The 27,720-nt window shown below is 35.1% G+C and overlaps 1 protein-coding gene across 15 annotated transcripts in view; it reads right to left on the reverse strand.

The window, feature by feature from the left end:
- The window catches only part of CD44 (CD44 molecule (IN blood group)), an 85,896-nt gene that overhangs the window by 20,317 nt on the left and 37,859 nt on the right, over positions 1-27,720 (reverse strand). For 9 of the 15 annotated variants that reach the window (XR_011559840.1, XM_070760917.1, XM_070760877.1 and 6 more), the window contains exons 2-10: positions 21,257-21,422; positions 18,706-18,842; positions 16,747-16,818; positions 15,478-15,618; positions 13,660-13,755; positions 8,560-8,688; positions 4,412-4,555; positions 2,972-3,130; positions 1,400-1,567 (exon numbers count right to left, since the gene is read on the reverse strand). Coding sequence is in view for 14 of the 15 variants with exons in the window: in XM_070760917.1 (XP_070617018.1) it covers positions 1,400-1,567; positions 2,972-3,130; positions 4,412-4,555; positions 8,560-8,688; positions 13,660-13,755; positions 15,478-15,618; positions 16,747-16,818; positions 18,706-18,842; positions 21,257-21,422 (1,212 nt within the window). In the remaining variant the exon portion in view is untranslated. The remainder of the gene's footprint in view (positions 1-1,399; positions 1,568-2,971; positions 3,131-4,411; positions 4,556-8,559; positions 8,689-13,659; positions 13,756-15,477; positions 15,619-16,746; positions 16,819-18,705; positions 18,843-21,256; positions 21,423-27,720) is intronic. The other 6 variants (XM_070760943.1, XM_070760896.1, XM_070760833.1 and 3 more) reach the window with 4 other exon arrangements.

A 27,720-nucleotide genomic window follows, 5' to 3' on the forward strand; every position in this document is an offset into this window, starting at 1 on the left:
TGCAGTTATAATAAATAAGGCAGGAATAATTTTTAACTATTTATGTATTTAGTTGATGGTGTCTCAGACTTAAAGATTTGAGGGTGCTTTGACAAACAAATATGTATTTAGACTTCCTGGCTTAATTTAAAAGAAACATATATGAAAGTTTCCGTGCTTGTTAGATGTCTAATATCAACAAGCTGCCATAGTTATTAGGTGTCTTGGGTTCAGCATAGTTCACAAATTTCCTGCCGGTATTTAAGTAGGTAACCACATAAAGGGTAATTCCCCAGGTTATATGGAAACAGAACTAAGCAAAAATATCTGCTTTTTCTATGAATCAAATTTAGGCAACAAACTAATTTCAGTAATTTCAGGAGATTCAAATCACCTAAAATCCAAGATTTTACTTTAGTCAAATGGTATGCTGTATGCAATAATAATTGTAAATGAGCATGAGTCATTGCACTGCCAGATAGATGCAGCAGAGACTTCTAGTTTGTTCAGACAATAAAGTCTATAAACTTCTATTCTTACATCTGAAACGTTTTATTACATCAAACCATTGCCTTCTGTTTCTTGTGACTCTCCATGTCAGACAATGATATGTCAGATATCAAAGAAAAATCCTTGTTACCTGGATTGAACCTTACTACTCCTTATAAATTAGAACTGCAAATCTGTTTTAAGATATTTGTAAATTCATAGGTGAATTTACAGAGAAATAAAGAATATAGATTCTGAGAGAGCAATTATGTTTGGAAACTGATTTCACATCTCTAATATATCTCTAGACACAATGGCTTTGCAAAGTAACTACCATTCACCTAATGTCTTGCTTAAGAGCCTTTATTTAAATCTGTAAATTGCTATCTAAATCAACTCTAAAATAATTAAGAGTGAATTGGGGGGGAAGCAAAACACAGTTCTTTTTTACAATTTTTACACTTTGTGTGGAAGAGCACATAACAGATACAAACTTAATGTATCTTGACTGCAGGAAATACGATTTTGGTACTCATGGAACTCATCACCTGACTCTGTAGTATCATCTCCTAACCCCCAAAACTTTACCCTTAGACTATCCACTGTTGACCTGTCCCAATTTGTAAGAGATCAGTAAGGGACGTGCATAACTGCACCAGCGTGCCTTCCATCCCCTGTCCTAATGTTTCTTTTATTTTTTTACTAGTACCATGCATATGAATATTATTATATCTAATGTTTCTTTTTTTTTTCCTTTTTTTTTTCTTCTTACTAGTATCATGTGTATGAATATTATTATATCTTTACATACCTCCAATATTGTACTTGACAAAACAAATAAATAAAAATAAAAATAAATTTGGATGAAAAAACAAATGCAGCTAATTTAAAGAGAAAGTTGGCTCTGTAATGGAAGTATTCATATCGTTACCTGGATGATGAAAGGATTCATTGGAAGGGGAAAATTCTGGATGTAACACATCTGAATTGTTGATTGCAGGGGATATTGTGTCTTCAATTTGCAGTTCAGAAGATGCATCCTCCAGATGAGGCTGCTCTGAGACTTCAGGTTTGAAAAAATCATCACTGGAGGACACAGCTGTTATGATGTTTTTAATCAATTCCATTATTATGTTTGCTGAATAACTCTTCAGATTATTTTGTTAATATATATATATGTCTTGCACTTCCATTATGTGCATTAGGCAGAGGCAGAGGAAAGTAGATAAAAATTTGGAAAGTACGGTTGAATTCACCAGCCCCATAATCAGCACCACAATTTTCAGAAATGGTTGATTTTCCAGAGATGCCCCAGACACCAGGAACAATAGTAGAAGGAATATAACAGCAGTAGAGGCAGAAAAGATGTGACAGCAGCTTGCACCCTTATCTGATCTATCAAATGTGTTTGATAGATGCAAAAGGCTTTGTACCATCTGGATTCACAGTAGCATCTTAAGTCCAAGAACATTCTCCTTTTTCTTCCTTTTCTCCTTTTATTTGGACATTTTCTTTCTTGAAATATTTTGGACACTCACTTCAGATACATAGTCCAGATTTATATTGTCAATCCAAAGGCTTATTTTGGATGGCATTCATTGCCAGGATGAAGTTCAGACAATTAAGCTTATTCGGTTCTAAAGGTGCTGCTGTACAAATCCAAGGAAATTGAAGTAGAAACGCTATGAAATATTGAAGCTGAAATACCAGATTTATCCTTCATTGTTAACTTATTAAATAATTTAGCAGAAAACATAATGCATTATACATTATGATCACTAAATCAAAGAGAAAAAGCTTTAGATAGTGAGAAAAAGTATAATTGAAAACTCAAAAGAAAAAGTCCACAAAAAGCCCAGTGCAGTTAAGAGATATTTTCCCATCTTCAAGAGAAGATGGCAACACTTTTCATAAGAAATAAAGCTGCAACTATACAACCAAGTTTGTCTATCAACATGCAATCTATTTCTCTTGTTCTAATGTTGGCAAAAGAATGCCTTTAGATTGAAGCCAATTTCTAAATGTCTATTAGCATTAGTTTCTTAAAAAACACTAAGTGAGAATTTTACTCCACATCACCATATATACATTTCTAGAAGTGTCTTTCACAGTTTGAATGCTACTCCATGTGCCACAATTAGATTTAAATTATTAATTTAATTCTGGATAGAGTAATGCATCAATCTGATATTTCAGCAAATTTCACAAAACTCTGGAGCCTGAAATAATGTTAAAGTGACACTTGTGAGACTGGCTTCAACAAAGCTGCATAATATTTATGCCTTCAATATCACGGTTTTGGTGGATAAAAGCAAACACATTTGGAAAATGGCTGTATATGTTGGAGTCTATTTTCACGTTTGAAGTAATTGCAATGCATACAAACCTGCATACTCCAGTTAAAATTATCAATGTGTCCAACAACTAACTACATTCTGAGTTTTGATATTGTGGGGAGAAATAAATGAAAAGTACGTTCAGTATCATGTTTAATTCCTCATACCGGTAGTGGTTGAATATTGTTCAACAATTTCATGAAGGACATCGGAACTTGTATCATTTGTTGAGTATCTGACTTCACTGTCCCTTCCAGAATGTACAGCAGGTAGTAATAGATTGTGGGCTGATTCTTCTTGTTTGACATCTTTGCTGGAGTTCACAGCTGTTGTGACAATGATTCAATTGATAATGGCTTGAATATTTGGAATCCCACTATAACTAGAACTTGGTTTTAAGTTGTTTTAGAGAATAATGTACGGTATATGTATACATTAGGGCAAAGGTTTTTACATGTATTTTCATGTACTCAAAAAATCTGCATACATGAGCCCCCCAAGCATGACTGTCTCATCAGAAATGCACTATTTCTGGTAGACAGATGAAATAATCAGACATAAAAGAACAAGCAACATCTTCTCCCTTAGTTCAAAGCATTCACTGTGGGTGGTTTCTAATATGATGCCTTAACCAGTACATTAAACTGTTTCTACATTAAAGGAAGTTAAGTTTGAATCAATAACCCCAAGCATATAAGTATAATACTAACAATAAAAAAGCTTCTGATCCTTGAATAACTTTATGGCCAATAACATCTATATAGGGAAAGATTTTTTTTTTTTTTGCATGGAACTATGTAACAGGAAAGTTTGCAACTGGCAAATAGTTTGTTACTATAGGAACAGAATCAATCACATTGGGTAATGCAGAATAAAAAGAATAACAGGTAACACTTTCAATATGTGATTTTTAAAAAAAATTAACTTCTTCATAAAGTGCTAATGTACATTAACCATACAGTTCCTTCACCAACACCACCTGCTCCCCAACAGTAGCATAGATACAACAAAATAAATTAAAATAGAAAAAGATAGCAAAAATTGTATTAATTGAACACACTTGTTAACTAACCAAAATGGCTATTAACAAGAAAATTATTCAGATTTAGGTGTAGAAAACACTGCAGTATCATAACAACCACCACCAAAACCAAAGCTAAATCTGCCATAGATGTTTACCAATTTGAGATTTAATTCTGGATTTGCCAAGTGAAAATACAAAAGAGACACCAATGGAAAGCAGATAAGGCAGTTCAGAATTTGATCCCTTCCCATTCAAACCAAGCACAAATTTTAGGCACAAGCCTTTCATCTTGAGAGCATTGCTAGGTTTCCATTTCCAGTATTAGCCAAAACAGACATTTTCCAATGCAAAAGCCAATGCCAGCTATGCAAAAAAGACCATGCAGAGAAATAGAGCGCAAAATCATCTGCCTGTTTCAACTGAAATTCTGCTATTATTTACTATTATCTATCTCAGATAAAATAATCTGTTGTAGATAATACAAATACTATACTTCTGAAGATCTAAGCCTACATCTAAAAGGCACTTTATCATACCATAATTATTTTCTATAATACAATGTACAATAGGGATTAGTTCTTACTGGTATTTGATGCCTGAAGTTCCTTATCACCACTGTTGTCCCACTCATGAACTCTTTCAGGATTTTTTTGCCCAGACCCTTCTTCATCATCATCATCATCATCATCACCACCACCATCATCATCATCCTCTTCAAAACTCTGATCTATTAATTTATTGGTGTAATTATGGTAAGAAGTTTATATTATGGTAAGATGTTTATATTTTCATCCAGTTACCCATTTCTCTGTTGCCTACATCATTAACATGTTCTTGCTTCACTGATTGGAATAATCAATAAGATATGAAGGTATAAAGAATGGACAACTTTTTTACTCTTAAACATATAAAATTGGAATAATAGTCTTAGTAATCAAAGATTCCTTCTGGTACTATTATGAAAGTTAATATTGTCTGCTGATCAGTTTCCGGTCACAATTCAAAGTGTTGGTCATGACCTTTAAAGCCCTACATGGCATTGGACCAGAATACCTCCGGAACCGCCTGCTACCGCACGAATCCCAGCGACCGATAAGGTCCCACAGAGTTGGCCTTCTCCGGATCCCGTCGACTAAACAATGTCGTTTGGCGGGCCCCAGGGGAAGAGCCTTCTCTGTGGCGGCCCCGGCCCTCTGGAACCAACTCCCCCCCGGAGATTAGAACTGTCCCCACCCTTCCTGTCTTTCGTAAACTACTTAAGACTCACTTATACTGCCAGGCATGGGGGAGTTGAGACACTTTCCCCCCAGACTTTTTATACTTTGTTTTATATTTGGTATGAATGTTGCTGTTTGGTTTTTAAATAATGATAGGGTTTTATATGTTTTTAATATTAGATTTGTTCCACTGTTATATTGTTTTTTATTGCTGTTGTGAGCCGCCCCGAGTCTTCGGAGAGGGGCGGCATACAAATCTAATAAATAAATAAATAAGTAAATATTATGTACATCTTTTAAGAGTACATAGTGGTTCTATAAATCCTTAAAAATCAGTACTGAATCAAAGATACAAAAGAGTCAACCTGTGCTGAATTGACATGTTAATTGTGGAAATACTGTCACTGATATCTGTTGGAAAACAGGTAAACGAGTTTGAAGTATATTTATTAAGTAAAGTAGCAATACCTGATTAAACTGCAGAAAGGAATATTAAAGTTCTGTGCAGTTCATTTCAGGTAATCACCAACCTGGCATTTGCACTTCAAGTACATTTTTTGAATTAGTTATCAAATATGCACAGCCTATATATACATGCCAGAGCAAAGTTACATCAAGCCATGGAAAGAAGATCAGAAAATTGATGCTTATAATAATATAAACTAAAAAATATCTTCCTCACAATTAATATAAATTTCGGAAAATGATCAAAGGTTCTTTCCTTTTTCTTTATTTATATTCTAGTGCCTATATTTATTCTTACATTTCAAAAAGTATCCATGTTGTATCAGTTATGAATGATACAACTTAAGAGATGCAACTGTAATTTGGTTTTCTAGGCAGATGTTTCAAGAAGAAATAGGACAATATGAAAAGCACACACTGCTTATCTTTGGCATCCTGCTCATGTATTTTGCAACCAGGTATTCATATCGGAGCATAACGTTTTCTTGCTAAAGGCCCCCACGTTGCCTTTGAAAATAAGTATTTCAATTCTTTTCTAGTAGGTAGGTATTTATAACATTTAGATGGCTGCATAATTCAAACAAAAGGGGCAAAATACAAAAAAATCAACTATAAATATAATCCCACTTCCAAACCTCCTCACAATATACTGAAAGTCTGCTAAAATCATAAAATGGCAACCAGATTAAAATATACTACAACTCTACAATTAGGACATCCGGATTTAAAGGCCTGGGGAAGGAGTCTGAACTTAACTGTGTTTCTAAAGACGTTAAATCAGGGATTCAGCACCATATTTTTCGGAGTATAAGACGCACCTTTTTCCTCCCTAAAAGAGGCTGATAATTAGGGAGCGTCTTATACTCTGAATGTAGCTATTTTTTTTAGCCCCAACTAGCAGCTAACGATCTTCCCAACTCTTACCTTGCAGACTATTTCATTTTTTTCTCTCTGCAAAGAAAGATTTCCAAGCCCCAAGTCTTTGTAGAGTTTTTTCACTACGCTACCTTGTTCTGAGTAAGTTTCTTTCCAGCCCTAACCAGGTGCTAACATTAGAATCATAGAATCATAGAGTTGGAAGGGACCTCCAGGGTCATTGGGTCCAACCCCCTGCTCAATGCAGGATTCACTAAACCATCTCAGAAAGATGACTGTCCAGTCTCTGTCTGAAGACCTCCAGTGAAGGCGAGCTCACCACTTCCTGTGGCAAACTGTTCCACTGGTTTATCACCCTCACTGCTAGAAATTTTTTTCTGATGTCTAATCTAAATCTGCTCCATTGCAGTTTCATCCCATTGTTTCTAGTCCTTCCATGTGCTAATGAGAACATTGTTCCCAGCTCTTACTGGCTTGCAAGCTCTTTCATTGTTACTCTCTGCCAAGAATGTATTCCAAACCCTGCCTTTGTAGAGGTTTTTTCATTGCTTTACTTGCTCCAGATATTTCTTTCCAGCCCTAACCAGGTGCTATTAATGTACCCAAGCTCTTTCATTGTTACTCTGTGAAGAATGTTTTCCAAGCCCTAAGTCTTTGCAGGTTTCCCCCCATTGGTCTAACTTGCTCTAAATGTTTCTTTCCAGCCCTAACCAGGTGCTATTTATGTTCCCAGCTCTTATCACTTGCAAGCTCTTTCATTGTTATTCTCTCAGAATAAATTTTTTTAAAGGGGATAAAATAATGAGCTGAAGCTGACCAGACTAAGAACACTAGCCAGATTGATGGTAAGCAGATTTTTTTCCCTATTTTCCTCCCACAAAACTAAGGTGTGTCTTATATTACAGTGCATCTTATACTCCGAAAAATATGGTATATACAAACTGTTCTTTCTGTGAAGATAGAATAGTTAAGGGAAATGTACATTTCATCTTCCAAATAATGCTGATCCAGTTAATCTAAGCATGGCCTGGTTCCTTTGGAAAAGGGCCTGGTCCTTCTGCAACATATCCAGAGCATGACAAATGATTGCATCTTCTAGAACGTATACATCCAGAAAACTCTAGATCCATACTTAGACTGGATAAACTGATGTGACTATGATCCACATCAGAGGAGAATAACATATTCAACACCCATTTACTGATGGCACAATGGCTGTTCATTTGATAAAAAGTGGAGGAAAACTCTCCAAGCTTAACAAAGGAAGGAACCACATGAATAGAGTAAAAAGGAAATCAAAATGACAACATTCTGGATTCAGCAGCGTTAAAACAGTAAATATTTGTCAAGAAAATAAATTTGTGTATCAAGTCTCAGGTGTATATGACTACGGGGCATGACTATGGAAAATTTATGGCAAAATGAATGGCGAGGAACACAAAGCAGGACATTTGAAATATATGTTCTTCTTCAATTATACAGCCCAGTTTAGATCCATTAAGGAATCAGCTCATATAAGACTTTTTTTGTCATGTCATTATAATTTTCCCCCCTTTAAATTGTAACTCTTATAGAAATGGGCTGCTTTTAAATAGTTCTGATTTACAAGATTCTTAGTTAAACAATATTGGTATAGAACCTGAGAATACAGGTCTTTGATTTACAATGCATATTAAAAAGGAAATGCTCATAGGTCTTATCTGCATGTAAATTATGGGGCACATTTTATTTTTAAAAGTATGGTAAACTGAAAGAAAGATTTAAATTAGCCTAACATAGTTAACTGTTTAATAATTGCCCCTGCACTGTAATTTTAGTTGAAGCAATCATATTTCTTTCCATACTATATATGCAAAAGATATATGCCCATTAGCTTTTCTGCATGTCAGCATAATAGATTAATTCCTAAAATAGCATGTCCTTAAAGCATACTTAGAGTAGTATGATCTTAAAGCAACAGTTTTACTTATGTCATATAGAAATCTTTTGTTTGGACTTAGGTGATTATTTGTTCATGTTTCTAAAGCACCAATATCAGAACTATTCAAGAAGCACTCATGAAGAATATATACAATATATTTTTTCCAGGAAAACCAATCTTTTGGCCAGAGATTTTGGGAAAAAAAGGCATAGGCAAGAGACCATGTTTGAGTAAAATGTTACAAGAGTTTACCCTTGCTAGAAGTGGTATTCTGCATTTCTTTATGATCTTCAGGTGGCCACCATAATGGAAAATCTTCAGTGATTTGCCGATCTTGACTAGAATTTCCATGATGCATTCCATGATTTGAATTTTCTTCAGCTATAATGATGGCAGAATAACTACAGTGTTGAATATGTGTATCTTTGATCAATAGAACTTCCCCATAGAAGATGATAAAGGGTCATTTCTTGTGTCCTTAAATAATCCTACTGTTGTACTCATATGTATTTTATTTTGGGAGTACTCTAAGGCAAGATGGATTACACACTAACAAAACAAACATTATGAACACAAAGTAAAGATGTGGGGGTTGGAGGGAAATTCAAGTAATAAACATAGTGTCACATCCAGAAAATAACGATGAGGTTACTTCTGAAGCACTCAAAAAATACTGTTAGTGAGTAGAAAGTTGAGCTCTTTAAATCCATGTTTTGTTTCTCAAACAAATCTAGTTTCATAATCATGGAGTAAAGGTTGATAAGAATTTGCATTTCTATTCTCAGTTTGGCTATAACATGGGATAACCAGCATTCTTGAACTGAAGCATCTTAATTTGTTGTAATTGAATTTTCAAATAGAAAGCTTCAAGGATCACATTTTCAGTTATATTTGTTCAATAGTTTTAGTATTTCCTTCCGGCAATGCAGAGATAGAGAAAAGTATTATAATTTCCACCATTGTAGAATATAGAGAAGTAAATCTAATGGAGATCATTTTCAATAAAAGAGAAAGCAACAACAATACAAAGAACAGAAACCCTTGAGCAGATAAAAATATCAGGAAGAAGAGGAAAAACCCACATAAGTAAAGAACAACATAGCAACTTTCCATTTCAACACAATGGGAAGAGTAGAAGTGATGATGGAATTCCAACGCATATTTTCCCCAATGCCACAGACACAAGTGATAGGTTGTTTTTATGCATAGTTTAAGAATGGAATACTCGTAGCTTTCAATTTTGAGTTTCCTAACAAAACCAGGAATGAAACTTTTATTTATTTATTTGAGTTGGAAGGGATCTTGTAGGTCATCTAGTCCAATCCTTTGCTCAAGCAGCAGTCTCTACACCATTTTTAATATATGGCAGTCTAATCTCCCTTTGAAAGTCTCAGGTTTTGGAGCTCTCACAACCTCCAGAGACAAGCTGTTCCACTGGTTGAACTTATTTGGTATAGGGATTGAACTGTAAAACATTTTTCTGGATTGTTTATTATGAAACATAAATTTCATTATCTGCCAGTTAATTGCATAATATGAAGTTCATACAATCATAATTCTATAGGGTTGTTTTAGACCTGTAACTTTCCTCTGTTCAATATACAATATGCATATTCAAGTTCAAATCTATTCACTTCCTAAAAAGCAATATCAATGTAGCAGTATTAATATAAGCAAAGTTTCCTCCCCAAGTCAAAGTTTCTTGTGTTAAATGCTTTATGTGATACAAACATTTTTGAATGAATATACATTCTGTGCACCACCATAGAATATTCACTGCAATTATAATTTATAGCCAACAAAAAATCAATTGCTAAATAGAAATTTTAAACCAGGGAAATTCCATCATATCACCCATGCATTCACCGAAATGCAGAAAAACACATACAAGCTATTGAGAGATTCTTTTGACAGAATAAATCATCTGAGAGGAAGGAAGGAACCCAGAAGGTAACATTGCAACCAACACAGATCAATAGGATTACAGTACATTAATCCTTGATCTAGGCACAGAGCAAAGAGTACAAATCATTCCCATTCACAACCACCACCTGCAATGTTTGGAATAACTTGAAATAATAGGTGTTGGTCAATTCTATCTTAATGTTATTTACTACACAATGTAGATAAGCACAGATACAATGTCTTTTTATAGGTTTTGAATCATATAGCTGCAACAATTTAGCATATAAAATTGCTTTATCCATGGATATTTGAGAAATCAGCTTTTCCATAAATTCAAGTAATGGCTCCAGATTTTTTTTTTAAAAAACAGAAATTAGTTTAAATGGCTTTATTGGCCAGAACTTTGAGACCTGTTTCCAGCTTACCTTTTCATCAACTGATGAAAATTGGCTTCTGAGTTTGCCAAGTTTCACCATAAAGATGTTTATGTTTCTAATCTCTGAAAATTATTGAACAAATTATTGAAAGAAAAAAAGCTACATTCAAAGTAAGCATTGCCAAAAGCAAATCCTGAAAATTCGCAGGTAACTATCAAAAGTAATAACAAAGGTTTCCATTATAACTGCAGGATCTATGAAAAAATGAAGGCTATAGATAAGATCATTGCACATATATACTGCTAAATATGATTCGAAATAGAAAGAAAGATGTACACTTATGAACATATATTGGACACAGTAGCCATTATCTTGGAAGGCAAAAAAATCTATGAAAAGTTTTTCTAAAGGATGGATCTCCACTAGATACTCCCATGCCTACTTGTATGTTTTTAAAATATCAAAAATCGAAATAAAAATCATTAGAAATTGAATATTTTTGATCAATCAGTTCTATGAAGACAGTGAAATCAATTTTATATTAATATCACCTTGAAAATATCTTTCATTAGTTAGACTGTTGTATAATCCACACATTTTTAAGAAATCTAAAAAATGCTGAGAAAACAGAAACTTTTGCAATACCAAAGTCATGTTATCATATATGTAAAATGATAAGAAGGAAATGATCCATTAGATTAGAACAATTTATGTTATTTGCATTAATATGAAATTATCTTTGGCTTCACTTCTGAGAATCCAAATATATTAGCAGGAAAGTATAAAAACACCGGGTATATGAAGAAATACAAAATGAAATCAACTGCAAGATGAAATCCTATCACAAAGCTGGATGGCAAAATCTCAAACTTCCTCTGGGACCACGGTCTGTTAATTTGGGCTGTTCTCTGGAATGTACTGCTTCCTCCCTGAGAAAGGTCTATGCTGCCAAGACTCTGCTCCACTGCTTCTCCAGGTGTAATTTCCATCACAATTTAACAGGTTTTTGGAGTGAGGGGGGTATTGCTTAATGACTGCCAGAGATTTTAATTTTAGTCAGAGACTGTAGAGACCCTATTAGAGAAATATATGCACCCAGAAATATTTCATACAGCGAAGCTTGGGCACAAAAGAAACCAGCTACTATGCCATATAAAATAAAAATATAAAATCAGTAACAGAGTTGTTACTGTCTGGAATGCACTACCTGACTCTGGTTTCTTCCCCAAACCCCCAAAACGTTACCCTTACACTGTCTGCCTTACCCCATTCCTAAGAGTCTTTAAGGGGTGTGCATAAGTACACCAGTGTGCCTACCGACCCTGTCCCAATAATCCCTGTTATTCGTACCTATTTCATGAGTGCTTCGGGATTGGGCAATATAGAAGTCAAATAAATACATAAATACATAAATACATACATAAATAAATACATACATACATAAACAAATAAACAAACAAACAAATAAACAAATGTTTACATTTATTTTATCTAATACGGGCTTGACAAATAAAATAAATAAATAAAAATCATCTAATCAGCCCTTACCCATAAGATTCATCCTCTCTTTTTTGAAAGCAAAAACCTAATGGCTCTAAAACAGATATATCAAATGCTATGAGCTCGTCACTATAACATCCCATCTGTAGCAAATACACAGTATAAAAACTGGATAAACCGAACCTAAATATTCCTGTCATATACTAAAATTTTAATTTCTTGTTATTTGAGGTACTCTTTACTTTAGAAGATACAAGATCTTAAATGTATGATTCTAAACCAGAGGAATATGAATGAATATACAGTAATACCTCATGATACGAACTTAATTGGTGAAAGGAGGAGGTTCGTAAGTCGAAAGGTTCGTAAGACGAAACATTGTTTCCCATAGGAAACAATGTAAAGTCAATTAATCCGTGCAACCAAAAAAACCCCCGCAAAAAAACAGCGTTCCGCGACTGCTGGGAAGCCGCGCGGCTGTTTTAAAAGGTGACAGCCGGCCTGGGGGGCTTCCCAGCAACCTCCCGAACCCCGAACCCGGAAGTTCGGCAAAAGTTCGGGGTTCAGGGGGGGTGCTGGGAAGCCCCCCAGGCCGGCTGTGACCTTTTAAAACAGCCGCGCCGCTTCCCAGCTGTCTCCCGAAGCCGAACACCAAAGCCGAACTTCCGCGTTCGGCTTCGGGAGACAGCTGGGAAGCAGCGCGGCTGTTTTAAAAGGTCACAGCCGGCCTGGGGGGCTTCCCAGCACCCCCCCGAATCCCGAAGTTTGGCACAAGTTCGGGGTTTGGGGGGGTGCTGGGAAGCCCCCCAGGCCGGCTGTGACCTTTTAAAACAGCCGCGCCGCTTCTCAGCTGTCTCCCGAAGCCGAACGCGGAAGTTCGGCTTTGGCGTTCGGGAGACATCTGGGAAGCGGCGCGGTTGTTTTAAAAGGTCACAGCCGGCCTGGGGGGCTTCCCAGCACTCCTCCGAGCCCGGAACTTGTGCCGAACTTCCGGGTTCGGGGGGGTGCTGGGAAGCCCCCCAGGCCGGCTGTGACCTTTTAAAACAACTGTGCCGCTTCCCAGCTGTCTCCCGAAGCCGAACGCCAAAGCCGAACTTCCGCGTTCGGCTTCGGGAGACAGCTGGGAAGCGGCGCGGCTGTTTTAAAAGGTCACAGCCGGCCTGGGGGGCTTCCCAGCAACCTCCCGAACCGAACCCGGGGTTCAGAAAATTTTTGCCTCTTCTTACGAACGTTTTTCGAGTTACGAACCGACGTTCGGGAGGCTTCTGGGAAGCCCCGCCGCCCGGCTGACACCTTTTAAAACAGCCGCGCGGCTTCCCAGCAGTCTCCAAACGCCGGTTCGTAACTCGAAAAAAGTTCGTAAGAAGAGGCAAAAATTTTCTGAACCCCGGGTTCGTATCACGAGTTGTTCGTAAGACGAGGGGTTCGTATCTTGAGGTACCACTATATATTCTTTCATATAGCCTCTATATATAGAGTATACAGTCAATGTCAAAAGGATGAATTAACATTGTCATTGTTAAAACCAAGTTGCAACAGATACTACAATTATTACACTTACTACACTTACTAGGACTCTGGGGATTCTGATCTTCAGGATTTCCTGGATGCACATGATACTGGTCTTCTCTTCCGTATACTGGTGTCAATGTTGTGATATCGTCCTCTGTGTCATAAAATATGAATGAGCTGTACTCTTTTCACTTAGTGACCAACAACACAATTTTCAATCATAAGTCCTATTACTGTGTTTTGTATTCAAGATAAATTGTACAGTATATAGGTCCTCAATGGAAGGCAGGTTGGCAGCACTTGTTTCTTTCTGCAGTTTTTCTGTATGTACTTTTACTAATGTGTTATTCAATTACGGTAGGTGCAGTTTCCCTAACACTTGAAAGAAAGTCTCATTTTCTTTTTCCTATAATAAATGTTCTATTTCCAAGTTTCAGAAATCCTAATGAAACCAAATAGGCTTACAGTATCAGGTTTTATTTGCCACTGATACACCAGTCTGGATGGGGAGAACTCTGAATTAGTAAATATAGTCTTAAGGGGTCCAGCTATGGGACTACATCATTTAACATGCATAATTTAGAGTCGAGTCCAAGTGTGGCTTCAGGCTAAAATACCTTCAAAAAACCCAAAGTTAAAGATATTTTCCCCCTTACTCCTTTGGAAGATAGATGAGACTGTGGTAAATTATCATAACTTAATTGTCATATACTTGTATTTTTACAATTTATAATCTATGAATTAAACCATTAATGTTTGGTTTTATTGTGCAGAATCATATAATTTTGATTACTATAGTAATAATCTTTGTTGTCAAACAGCCAAATTATCAAGATTAGTTAATGACAAGATCTCTAAAATGTGAAAAACATGAATGACTATGAGGAGAAAGAATGATTGAAAATCATATATTTCCTTGTTTTATTGATAGATGCCTCTGCTAGCATAAAGAACAAACTATCGGCAAAACAACATAGATTAGAAACAATTTTGTATGCTCTTTAGTGATGTCTTTTTCTATTTAGTGATGTCTTTTCTATTTCTACTTTATAGGTAGCATAGGAAATAAAATGAGAAAAATAAATAAATAATGCCTTGTTTTTTTCTTTTTCCTAACTAATTCCCTCATGTGATTTCTCTTCATTGAAAGAATACCCTTTAGACAGGAACTATGCTTATATATTTATATATCTCTATATAAACTGCTTAAAAATTTAAAGGGAACACTTAAACAACAGAATATAACTCCAAGTAAATCAAACTTCTGTGAAATCAAACTGTCCACTTAGGAAGCAACACTGATTGACAATTAATTTCATTTGTCGGCACATTCAACTTTGTACAGAACAAAGTATTCCATCAGAATATTTCATTCATTCAGATCTAGGATGTGTTATTTAAGTGTTCCCTTTATTTTTTTGAGCAGTGTATTTCTTTTTCTATATCTTTATATCTATACACACACACACACAGTAAACAAAAGATGATTACATGATTCCAATATACTGCAACCATCATAAGTATGAACCAGATGTCAAGGCATCCGAATGTAAATGATGTGACCATGGGGATGCTGCAACAGTCATATGTGAAAAATAGTCATAAGCCACTTTTTCCAGTTCTGTTGTTCGAATGGTCACTAAATGAACTGTTGTAAATTGAAGACTAACTCTAATGCAGAATTTTTCCCAATCTACTTCAGCTCCCAGAAGCCTCAAAAATGCTTGGTGCTTGTTGAGCAATTCTGAGAACTGATGTCTCCTCATCTAAAGATCACCTAAGATGAGAAGGTCTACACAAATTCTGATGGATATCTGTGACCTTTCCAAGGTACTATTTAAATATCATTTTGTAGAAGGTTGATCAATGCAAATACCTGGTGTGAAGTCACTGGGATCTGCAGTTCCTCTACCAACTGCAGAACCACTGCCCACACTGCTGTCATCTTCAGTAACTTGTGGCTTTTCTGTGACCTTCTTCCCTTCAAAATACCGTGATCCATCAGCATTGAAAATTTCTGAATGAAAGGAGATATACAATATTTAAAATTAGCTTGTTCAATGAAACTCGAAAAACGGTGCAGGAAATGGTTATAGAGTATACAGTAGTCCAAACTTACTAAAAATCCTTACTCAAACATAAACTATATGCAAATGTTTGCCCAAATTTAGATTCTGACTGAATAGTATGAACCTAAGTGATAGAAAGATTCCAGCTATTAAGTTCCTTTCTCCTCCTTTGACATGGTCAGAATCAGAACGTGTCTTTTTCTGCGGTTAGTGCATGTGACATTCTAATTAAATCTACACAATTGTTCATTTATAAAGTACAGTACTTCAAAAATTAGCTTGCTTCAATGAGCCATAATTTTGATTAAGAGTGAATGGCATTTCAGGGGGCACAAATCTGCTTCATAAATTTTGGGATGGAAGCCACAGAAGCCAATCTAGAAATGTGTCAACATGAGAATAAAAGATGGATCCAATTTTCAATCCATTTGGGAAAGGTTTGTAGGATTCTGCCAATGAAGAAGCATTTCCCCCCCATGACAGTATGTCTAAGGATAAATTATTTTGGCCACTATTATGAAACAATTCCTTAATAAACCATTATTTCTGTCATACAATAATGATTGTGCACTTTTCATGTGTATATTCAAGAAGTATTTCTTTTCTTTGAAAAGTGAAATAGTGGAAAAAGTGGAAAAGTAATACACAAAATGGCATTTCCTAACTAAAAAAAACTATGCCAACATAGCACAACAGAAAATAACACACCACAAATCATTATGTATTGAGATCTCTGGAATGTTTGATTTTTGTGAGACTTACAAAATTGTTGGATTAGAAAATAATTCTAATTAGATTCAATACTTTTAGCATCACTTGCTGAATTTACAATCCTACCCTATACCTGCAACTGTAATGTCAAACTTAATGTTAAATTCTCAGTAAAGAGAAACATGTATCTCAAGGTTTTTTTTAAATTTTGCAACTGTTTTCTGATTATAAATTAGTCTAAATAAACTATGTTGGCACTTGAAGCCACTCCATGTTTAATGACACATTCCACATTGTAGATGCACTTCAGTTTCACCAGAGGAAGTCTTTATATGTTTTTTTTAAAAAAGAAATTCAGTTCTTACCAATACTGATGTTATTATTAGGCAAATCAGAATATAACTTTTCCACCGGCTCACAAGCTTTATCTCTTAATTCTAAAAATGGGAGACAAAATGGGAGACAAAAAAAGAATCAACAATAAATTGAGTTATTGCCTCCAGGACTACAAAGAAATGGGAAGTGTTATGTGTTACCTATCATTTTATTTATATTCATTTACACACACACACATTCACATACACACACGGAGATCGGGGGGGGGGCAAAATTTCCCCCTTAGGCATAGAAATTAGTCCAATGAAGATGTGAAGTGGGGGATTAACAATGTAGACCAACTGAGTTTCGAAATTGGTAGGCTTTTCCAACAGAGCCCAATGTTCAATTATTATAATTAACTCAGTCCTCAATCATCTGACTAAGATTTAACCCATTGCTTGAACTCTCGAAGCAGTGCACAGGAGAAAGAGCAATACACAAGAGAGAAAGAGGCAGCATAAACCCCATTATCATTTGTCTGCAATTTGTCAGCATTGCCTTCGGAGAGGGGCGGCGTACAAATCTAATAAATTATTATTATTGAATTATTATTATTAAAGCAGGAAAAATACAGTTAATTAAAGGAGGGTAGAAAGGGTGTAGACTTATTATGTGTGCAATGACTAAGTCCTTGGAGAGGGGTGGCATAGAAATCCAATAAATAAATAAATAAATAATAATAAATTGAGCAGCATTACATAAAAGCAAGTATCTCTTCATTGGGGATTTTACACTCTCACAAAGTTAATAGAGGACTGATGAAAGCTTAGTAGTTATTTAGTAGTTTTAAATACATTTTTAAAAGTTCTGGAGATCGTGATGGCTACTGCCTCATATATATATTTGGGTACACCAAGGTGATTCGATGTAAACAAACATATATAACTCTTCCCTGGTAGAAGCCAAGACAGAAGGCGCTTGTTCCCTGGTACTAGCCGAGGAGAACCAGCGGCTAAGAGGTTAAAAGCTACTGCCTTATAGGCAGACTGCCCAGGTTCAAATCCCGATAAGGGTATGGCCAGCTGATAAGAGAAAAATAGCTTGAAGTAGATCTATATTAGTCTCCCTTCATTTTAATTATCTGCAAAAATACGTTATGCATATATATACGTATACACACACACACACACAAACAAATATGAAACAACAGACATCACGATCTCCGGAACTTTTTAAAAAAATTATTATACTAAGCTTTCATTAGCTCCCCTCCTAACATGGTCAAAGTGTAAAACTACCATTGGAGAGATGCTTATTTTTATGTAATGCCAATGGAGTCATTGCACATGTAATAGGCTCACACCCTTGCTTCCCTCCTGTCATTAACTCTGCTGTTTTTTATCTTAGTCATGCTGACAGATGGCGGTGAGATTTCTACTACCACTTTCCCTTTTGTGTATTGCCACTTTCCCTCCTGGGGGTGTGGGGTGTTAATGCAGAACTATCAGGCATTGCTTTGAAGGTATTTATCCCTTTCAAGCACACATGTTGCCTCCTCTAATTCATCTATTTTGCCCATGATCTTGTAATGGTGTGTTATGCTGATCTTGTAATGATTTGTTTCTTTCACTGTACATTGTACTTTTACTTTTAGAGACAACATTAATCAAGATCCTCCCTAATTACATATAAACAGTAAGTAAAGTGCATGGTTTGGAACAAAAGCAGCATATGGGAGATGAATCTGTGTTGCACCTGTCACTTACATCTCCATAGCCTTTCTCCTCTTCAAAAGTTTGCAACAGGACTGAAACAGTATGTGAGAAAACAAGCCAGCTTCAGTGTCAAGAGTTCTGCAGACTTCAATACCATATTCTGTTTTTACCCGTTTTTGAAAATGGTTTCTTAGTACACATTGTTCTCTCCTTTCTTTATTCTATTTTGTTTCTGTGTCAAACAGAAAAATTTCCCAGCAATAGAAAATATGTCACCAACCCAAAACACACCTGATGAATTGAAGCAATATGTATCGTATCGGTCAGAAATATTTGAAGGAAGTTCATAAATTCCTGTGAAGTTTGCTGCACAGAGATGATAAGGAGTATGTCGTGGAAGTACGATTTTGTCTATTATATAACCATATCTAGAAAAAAAAGGAAAAATACCATTAAAATACATGGAATTATATAGGCAGCATAACTGTTCATAACTGTTCTGATTCCATACATTTGCTAATGTATTCATTCCATACTTATTGATTATTCATTTTACTTTTATACTGCTACAACTATATGGCTTAAAGCATTATAGAAATGTAGCAACACAAAATTTTGAGAAATTATAACTCCTAGTGAGACAGGAAATTAAAATACAGGGCATTCTATTGAACATTATACAAAATTAATTCAGAACAGAATGCAACAATATGAATAAGAAAAACAAAGCTTAAAGAAATGGAAGAACATATTACCATATCTCATGCTGTGGTCTGACTAGTTTAAAAAGTGTTCTAAAGTATTCTACTTTAAATAATCTGAAAGGTCAACAAGATTGGGGCAGGTCTTTCACAACATGGGGGGCACCTTAAGTCTCTACTCTCTAAATTTTACAGAATAGAATAAAACAGAACAGAATAGAATTATTTATTGGCCAAGTCTGATTGGACACACAAGGAATTTGTTTTGGTGCATATGCTCTCAGTGTATAAGTAGAAGCAAGTTAGGGAGCGAAAAGGTTGCTCAACCTTTGTCTTGGCTTGTGGACCGGCTATTCTTTTTTAATCTGGTGTGTTCAGTGTTGGTTGGAAATCAAAAGCTTTGCACACATGTTGACCAAACTTTATGCAAAGCCAACATATACTGGAAACTTTTTAAAGCTTTGTTTTTTTAAAAAATCAGAGAAATATATAGTAGGCTATTACATCACAGCAGAAACATCTATATTACATTGGCTCATTATATCATATTATATCAAATCTTCACATGGGATGTACCATGTATGAAAGTTTTCTGAAAAGCTTGGGTGCTGAAATACTAATTTCCTACTTACATTATACATCTACATTCATTTAACTTTACAGTATTTTCATAGCCCAAAAGAAAACAAAGGTTATGTAGGAGGAAGCTTCTCCATTCAATATATAAATATGTATTGTGAGTTGGAAATAGTTGAATCTTACCCAAGACTAAATAATCACGTAACTGATCATGCATTTAAAAATGTTGGTTTTCTCTTTCTTCCACATTGCATATTACTTTGATTTATTTTGGAAATGGAACAGTGATGCAAGTGATATAACTCAGGTCAAATGTTGCTGACCAACATTTTTGACATACTGATTGCAATGGAGCTAAGTATTTTTGAATAACTGCATTAACAGCAACTTGCTAATTAGCATACTTTTTATCCTAATAAGGGTAATTACCTTACACACCACTAGATTTGTATTTATTATTAATACTTTCAAAGTACTATCATACAAGTCTGAACAACACATGAAATTAGTTTAAAAATTCAGAAGCAATAGCTCGGCAACTTTCCATCAGAACATGAGGTAGGAATATTTTCTACATTATATCATTTCTCTATCATCACTGTTAGAGAGATGAATGATTAGAATACAGTATACCAATGGATTTAGGTATAATTTTACTCCAGCAATTGGCAAATGCTAGTAATAAGCAATAGTCTTTACAGGGTTGATATTGCTAAATCAGTGTTCAACCTTCTCTCTGGCATAGATCTACGCAGGTGAGCAGGAAGACACAGAAATATTTGAAAAGCTGGTGATGAAAGCTACTATAGCACAATGGCTAATATTGTACTTAGCCATAGAAGTTGGGAAGTTTCAAGCTCAAACCTTGATCTTGGTGGCCTTAAGAAAAGCCACTATTCTTTTAGCCTCCACAATTCAACCACTGAGATAATTATATCAATCTACTTTGCAGGCATACACTAATTATTTTAGTAATGATTTCAAACATGTGCTTTAAACATGTTGCTCTTTAGTTTGAAATTTGTGAATACGTCACATTAGTGATAGGGGTGAATGAGAGAAAAATCTAGAAATGTCTCGTCATTTTATTTTTGTAAAAAAGAAAAACTAACTAGACAAATTTGGAATTACAAAAAAAGATCAGCACAAGGAAGAGAAGGAAAAATAAATAACAAAGGCTTCCAAATTCAAGAGTACAATAATTACACAGAGCCATCTGACTGCTAAGATTTTCCATATGTAAATCTTCCAAGAGAAGTTGCAGATGCACAGTTAAAAATAGATAATACCTCAGGCTATGTTTAACTTAAAAAGTTAGCTCCTCGCTCTGAACATTTTAAAGAGGTAAGCTGGCCTAAAGGACTATATGTTTGTTATACTCAATCCAAGAAGAGAAAGCACCAGAGAAAATTAGAAAATATAAATATAATGCACATTTGGGGAGAAACACTAAACAAACTGCAAAGGAAAAGTAAGGGAAACAACAGGTGGGGGAAAACAAATCTGTATCTATTCTTTGACACCACATCTGTGTCCATTATATATTTTGAAAGGTTTCCTACCTGCAAGTTTCAAAACCAAGGATATAGGCCTTTTCCATTTGTTCATATGTTGGGATGGTACTATTAAGTGCTTCACAAAGCTGAACAGCCTCTTCTCTCGTAAGACTGTAGCGTTGATTCTTCTCTACATGGAAAACACCTGCGTATCTACAACTTATATTCAAATCTGTAGGGGGGGGGGGAAGAAAAGAGCATTGTAATGATAAAGATAGCAAAAAGCATTGAAACAAACATTTTCAGAAATGGCTGCTTCAGAACTATTGTATGGTAAGATCATTAATTTTTTATTTATTTAAATAAAAATAATTAAATTATGTATTATTAAATCCTTGAGGTAACCAGTTTTAACCAATTCCACTTATCAGAAGAAGTGCAATTGCTCTGATCTGGCTTTTATTTTATTTATTTTTAACAATAAAAGTCTGCATTTTATACAATGTAATTTATGTCTACCTCAAGATGGACCTGCTATGCACATAAGTGTCTTAGAAATTATCTTTTGCGCCATAATAAAGATTTCCATGTCTTCCACTAAGGCTATCAACCCATTTCACTTGTGGTCCTCTTTATATGTATCTTCTAAATAATTCCCACCAGTATAAGTCTTATATCAGTACTAGCTCTTTTTTAACCTTATTCATATATTTTAACCAAGGCTCTTTTCTAATGAACAAAACAAACCTTTGGAGCAAGCAGAATTAAACTACACTTGAATTGCAAAACTGGAACAAATGATAATGACTTGCTGACTATGTAACCAGAGAAACAGAAAATTCTATTTATGGAATAGAAGGATCAGACTGTGGTCAGAATATTGAACATTCCATTGGTTGGAAATTACAGATTTCTATTTCTTTTGCCTGTATATAGAATTTTATAGAAATTTTAGGCATATGTCAATCATGTATGTGATATAAATAGATATCCAGCAGTGATTCTATCACTGCTATATAATAAAAGTATATCATGTCAAGTATATCATGTCATCCCCATACCAAGAGCTTCAACCTGGGCCCCAATATGTACACACACAAGATAGACACCTCCACATGTGTAAAATATGACATTATCAACTGGCAGTATCACCGGAGGTTCTACACAGAAGAAATAGGACAAACTTTTCACAAAAGAATAGACACATTTGATATCAGGATTCAAAACAAGGACAGTCATATCAGAGTATTTCAATTTTCCTCAATACTCCATAACAGACCTCAAGGTCACTGTTTTGAAAAAAACCAGAAAGCTATTCAGCAAGAAACTGTTGCACTCACATACTGTACATCAAAATGTTTCAGGCAATCAGATCTCAACAGACAGTAGTTTTTTAAAAACCTATTACAATTGTTAATTGTGAAGACATCATGTGTCACCCACAAATTGCATAGCCAACTTATCTTCCTTTCCTCCCAGTTTAATTCCTACATAATACCTGCATCTCTGCATCTGATAAAGTGAGCTGTAGTGCATGCGGTATAAAAAATGTGTTACTTGGAAAGGTGCTTCCAGATTCTAATTTTTAGTATGGCTTTCCTCCTGTAATAGAATGCCAGATGTAAAACAACCAAGTAAAAATGGAAGTAGGTTTAACTGTTTTAATATATGCTGCCATCTAAGAAAGGGAGAAGATTAACACTTCGATTATTTTCTCTAAAAGTACTCACTCTGATTGGACAACGACAACCCATTCTGAATGCTAGCTCCACCTCATGAGAAGAGGCATATTGGATAAGACCAATGCCCTCTTATTTCCCTCCTGGGAGTGACCAGCTTTCCTTTCTTTTCTTTTGTTTCAGTTAAGCAGTAAAGTACTTTTAGAGAAAATAATCAGAGTTAAATCTTCTCCCTTCCTTAGATGGCAGCATGTATTAAAACAGGAGCTCTGTCCACCATCTTGGCCCAGCTTCAACTCAGTCGACAGATGTGGCTAGCATTTATCCCGTTCTGACTGCTAATTCCAACTTTTATTTGTAAGCCTCCCCCTTTTGATTGGACGAGGACAACCTATCTGAATGCTAGCTCCACCCTGCATGGAGAACAGAACAGAACAGAACAAAACAAAACAAAACACCCTTGTGCCATTAACCACAGTTGGAAATACAGGAGTTTTCATAACACAAAAAAATGAATATTACTAATTTGCGTATTAATGTCACTGAGAAAAGGTACGGTTACTTTAAAAACATGATACCTAAAAGAAAGCTCCACTCATTATATGTCATTATTATTATTCAATTTTATTATGGCCACCTATTCTTAATAACTGTGGGTGGCTTATAACATTCAAATATACAATTAAAAGAGTTAATACCTGACAGCCTGGACTAAAAACAACTATAAATTTTTTTTAAAAAAAAACACATGAACCCCAGGCATGGAAACAGAGCCAGGTCTTAAGAACTTTCTGAAACCCCAGAAGAGTGGACACTGTTCATAGCTCTGGGGAGACGCTGTTCCAGAGGACAGGGCACTGACAGAGAAACACTTACTGCAAGATCTAGTCACTTTTAGTTGACTAGATGACATGGAAATAATTTCTGCCCTATCTTCTCAAAATAATTACCATGACTTTTTTTTACTCCTTAGATTTAGGCATTTCAATGGCTAAGGGTAACAAAAAGGTAGAGCTTTAAATGGATCATTATATATATAGTATTACTGAGTTTCTTTCTTGAGTTGTAATTTGCTTTTAGACCCAAATACGTTATTACTTCAGTTCCACAATATTTCTCTTTGAGACATAGCAAGTACTGTACTAAGCAAAAAGCTGGTGCCTAAAGCTGAGGCACGTGTAATCTGTAATAATCCCAGAATAGTTGATTACACAGTTACAAAAACATGAAGTGGAATTAGGTTTTAATCTTAGCAGGCACTGTGATTTGCTTCTAACATAGTCAATGAATTTTAAGATGTTTATTGTAACTTGCTTATTTACTTATTTGACTTTACTGTTAGCTACCATGAGCATCCTTTTAATAAATCAGATACATGAATACATGAAATTATTTGCTATTGTCCACAAATAATGAGAAACTCTATGCAGCTGAATGAGTAACTAGCAAAGGTGGAAAAAGGCATTTAATTTATTCCTATGCTAAAAGAAAATAAACTTTTGCACCACATAACTATTATAATAGCCTGGTAGAAAAGGGACTAATTACTCCAACAATCTCTCCAAGCTACTAGGTAAAAATATTTGTTTTTAAAAAAGCAAAACAAATATCCGACTGACCCTTACTCAGTTAAAAGATATGTGCATACTATCCTTTGAAGATAAATTTCCCTGCCTTTGAAATAACAAGGACATGCTTAGCAGACTAATATTTTTGTGTATTTAGCTATGGGATTTGTCACTACCTGCTACAGGGTTAAATACAAATAGATCATTCTTTCCAAATTAATATTTCACATTGTTTGGGGCAATATGCTGACACTGTAAATCGCTTAGACAGGGCTGTAAAGCACTGTGGAGTGGTATATAAATCTAAGTGCTATTGCTATTCTTTCATTTTGAAAACTGTTGTTGCACATTGTTCTGTTTCTCTCTTAAACTTAAAATGGGAACAAGCCCAAAACAAGATTGCTTGTTTAGCACTATACCCAAATGATAAAGGCTTTCTGGCTTATTAAGCTGCTCCATTAACAGTAAAAGCAATTAAATCCTAACAAATTTGTTTTATTAGTATGACATCCAATCAGATTATTGTGGCTCTGTGAAACAAAGAGAAGAGAGGTACAGTTATGTAAAATCTTATTGCCAGTGTCTCCTTCAAGTCTTGCAACAAATTAATTATTTTCAATAATATTGGTTTTTTAATATAAGTACACAAAAATTTCAAAGTTAATTTGCTAAAACATTTTTTTAAATCTGTATTTCTACTTTAAGAACTGTATTTCCAATTGTTATTACTAGGGAAAATATAATCACATTACTGTGAACTTTTTTCCTCCCTGTATCTCAAAATCAGGGGGAATATATCTAAGTGGCAGAAAAAAAACTTTGAAGCAGGAGAACTAAGATTGATCCCCAAGCATGGACAGTCAATCATTGATAATGTCAATAATATTGAATCAGGAGTAATGTAACTTAGTAGAAGATACATCCTTGTTGACTCATGTTCTTTAAAAAAATCACTGGAAAAGCATAATGGGTTTATAACTAGAATTTAATTTAAGCAAAGGGTTTTGTACCATAGAGCAATGCAAGTCTTATAAATTCCAATGAAGCACCCTGCAGAATAGTTGCTATACTTGGACTTGAATTTATGATTTCTGCCAACAGAAATTAATCTGTAGATACACCATTCTTCAAAGAGTCTTTCAGCAGTTTTTATAGCGATAAAACCAAGTTAATCTATGTTTAACTTGATTTTATCTCATAGTGTAAACTGCTTAGAGACTTCAACAATCCGCAGTATACTGTACAAATCCAAATAAATGAATGAATAAGTCTGTTTGACAGAATAATCAAATTAGTTAGTAGGAATCTCACTAAAATATATGATTTTCATACTACAGGACCACTAAGGTGTATTAAAATGTACACACTGATTTTACAGAACTCATATCTGTGAAAAGCAGCTTTAACCAGGGAAGAGGCAAAAGGAAAGCAAAGTTGCTTTCTCCCATATTTGGGAATACTAGGGTCATTTTGACAGAAAATTGACCATATGGCTCTTCCCTAGTAAAAGCTGATTCAGAAGAGAGCAGAACGCTACAGGTTCAAATCCTAGCAAGGGTTTGTCAAGCTGATAAGAGCATAACAAACTCAAGGCTAAGATGCTCCATTAAGTTTTATATATTGTTAGGCATTGTTGTTGTGTTTTTATTCATGTATGTTTTATCTTAAGGTGGAGAAAAAATAAATTAAAAAATATACCCATTTAAAAAAAGAATTAATACTGCCTGGTTTCCTGTGTGTTCAAAACAAAAACTGCAAAACAATTTAAGTAATTTTAATTTTATATCTTGGAATGATTTCCAGTTCTGGCTCTTAATAAAGAAGAAATATGCAATATATGGTGACTTCTTCTCTCATCCGCCGCATTTATATAGTAACCTTGGTAACAACACTGAGATCAAAACTGGGCTTCAATTTTTTTAGTCTGTAGTTATTCCCTGATACCATGTGATGTTCCAAAACTGAAAGCCAATATTTTATTAATGGCTTCTAAGGGCAACACTTGCATAACTTTTGTAATTGTCCTAATCATTAATCTCACCCAGAGCATGGGATTTTAGTGAGTCAATGTGAAGTCATGAAATGCCCCTAAGCCTGTTTAAATTTTAATGAACATAGAAATGTTTAACCCACCAGTACAAATCACCTTCCTTTTCCTGTCTTTAGTTCCTTATTCTCTCTGCAATAGGCTTTAAAGACACTATTGTGGGTAAGTTGATTAGAAATAAACAGGGAAGCATAAAACAAACTAAGTACCCTGTTTTTCCCAAAATAAAACATCCCGTTAATAATCCCAATGGGGCTTTTGAGTCCATGGCAATAAGGCCAAGCGCTTATTTCAGGGTTCAAAAAAAATATAAGCCAGGGCCTTATTTTCAGGGAAACACAGTAGTTTCCTTACTATTGCTAATTCTTAATCACTAATACTGCTGAAAGATGTAATTTTTACAAAGTCTCACCCTCTTGTCATGCATTCTGACCCATTGTGGCTCTTACATGGTATCTTTGCCCTGATCCTACATGTTGCAGCTACTTTACTTCTCTCCTCTATTCATCAAAATTCTGAGTGTTTAGGCATACTCCAGACTTACTGAGCTGTAATTGTTCAATCTGGTTTGACCTGGACCAGAGGTTTACTTTTCTGAAGGCTCCACAACAAATCCAAAATACCAGAAGACTAAACCTCTGGTCCTGGTGACCAACCCAGATTAGATCCTGTAACTTCATCCTGAGACACATATATTTGCCTTCATTCATGTAAGTTGTTCTCCTTCATAAATTGGTGTTTTCTCCAATCTCACATACTATAAACATGTACACATTTACTCATTCATTCATGTGACTTCTATGCCACCCAATTCCTTTATACATTTACTATATGCACATAGACACTGCATCATATATGTGGAACAGTTTGCCTCCAGAAGTTGTCAATGCCCCAAACACTGGAAGTTTTTAAGCAGATGTTGCATAACCATCTGTCTGAAGTAGTGTAGGGTTTTCTGCCTAAACAAGGGGTTGGACTAGACAACCTCCAAGGTCCCTTGCAACTCTGTTGTTGTTGTTCTTATTATAATGTATAAGTACACTTCCTGATAGATATATTTGTTCTAGTTAATGATACATACCGATGGCCAGACTTTCCATCCTTCAAGTCTTCTGAATGCAGTTTGAATGAAGCAGAGTTTGAGTATGTTGCTTTGACTATTTAAGATTACAGTATTAGGACATTAAGATACATGGATTTTTTCTTAATGAATCTATATTGCTCACAAAGAAATCA

Source organism: Erythrolamprus reginae, chromosome 1 (assembly GCF_031021105.1).
Source record: "Erythrolamprus reginae isolate rEryReg1 chromosome 1, rEryReg1.hap1, whole genome shotgun sequence".
In the NCBI taxonomy this organism is placed as follows: domain Eukaryota; kingdom Metazoa; phylum Chordata; class Lepidosauria; order Squamata; family Dipsadidae; genus Erythrolamprus; species Erythrolamprus reginae.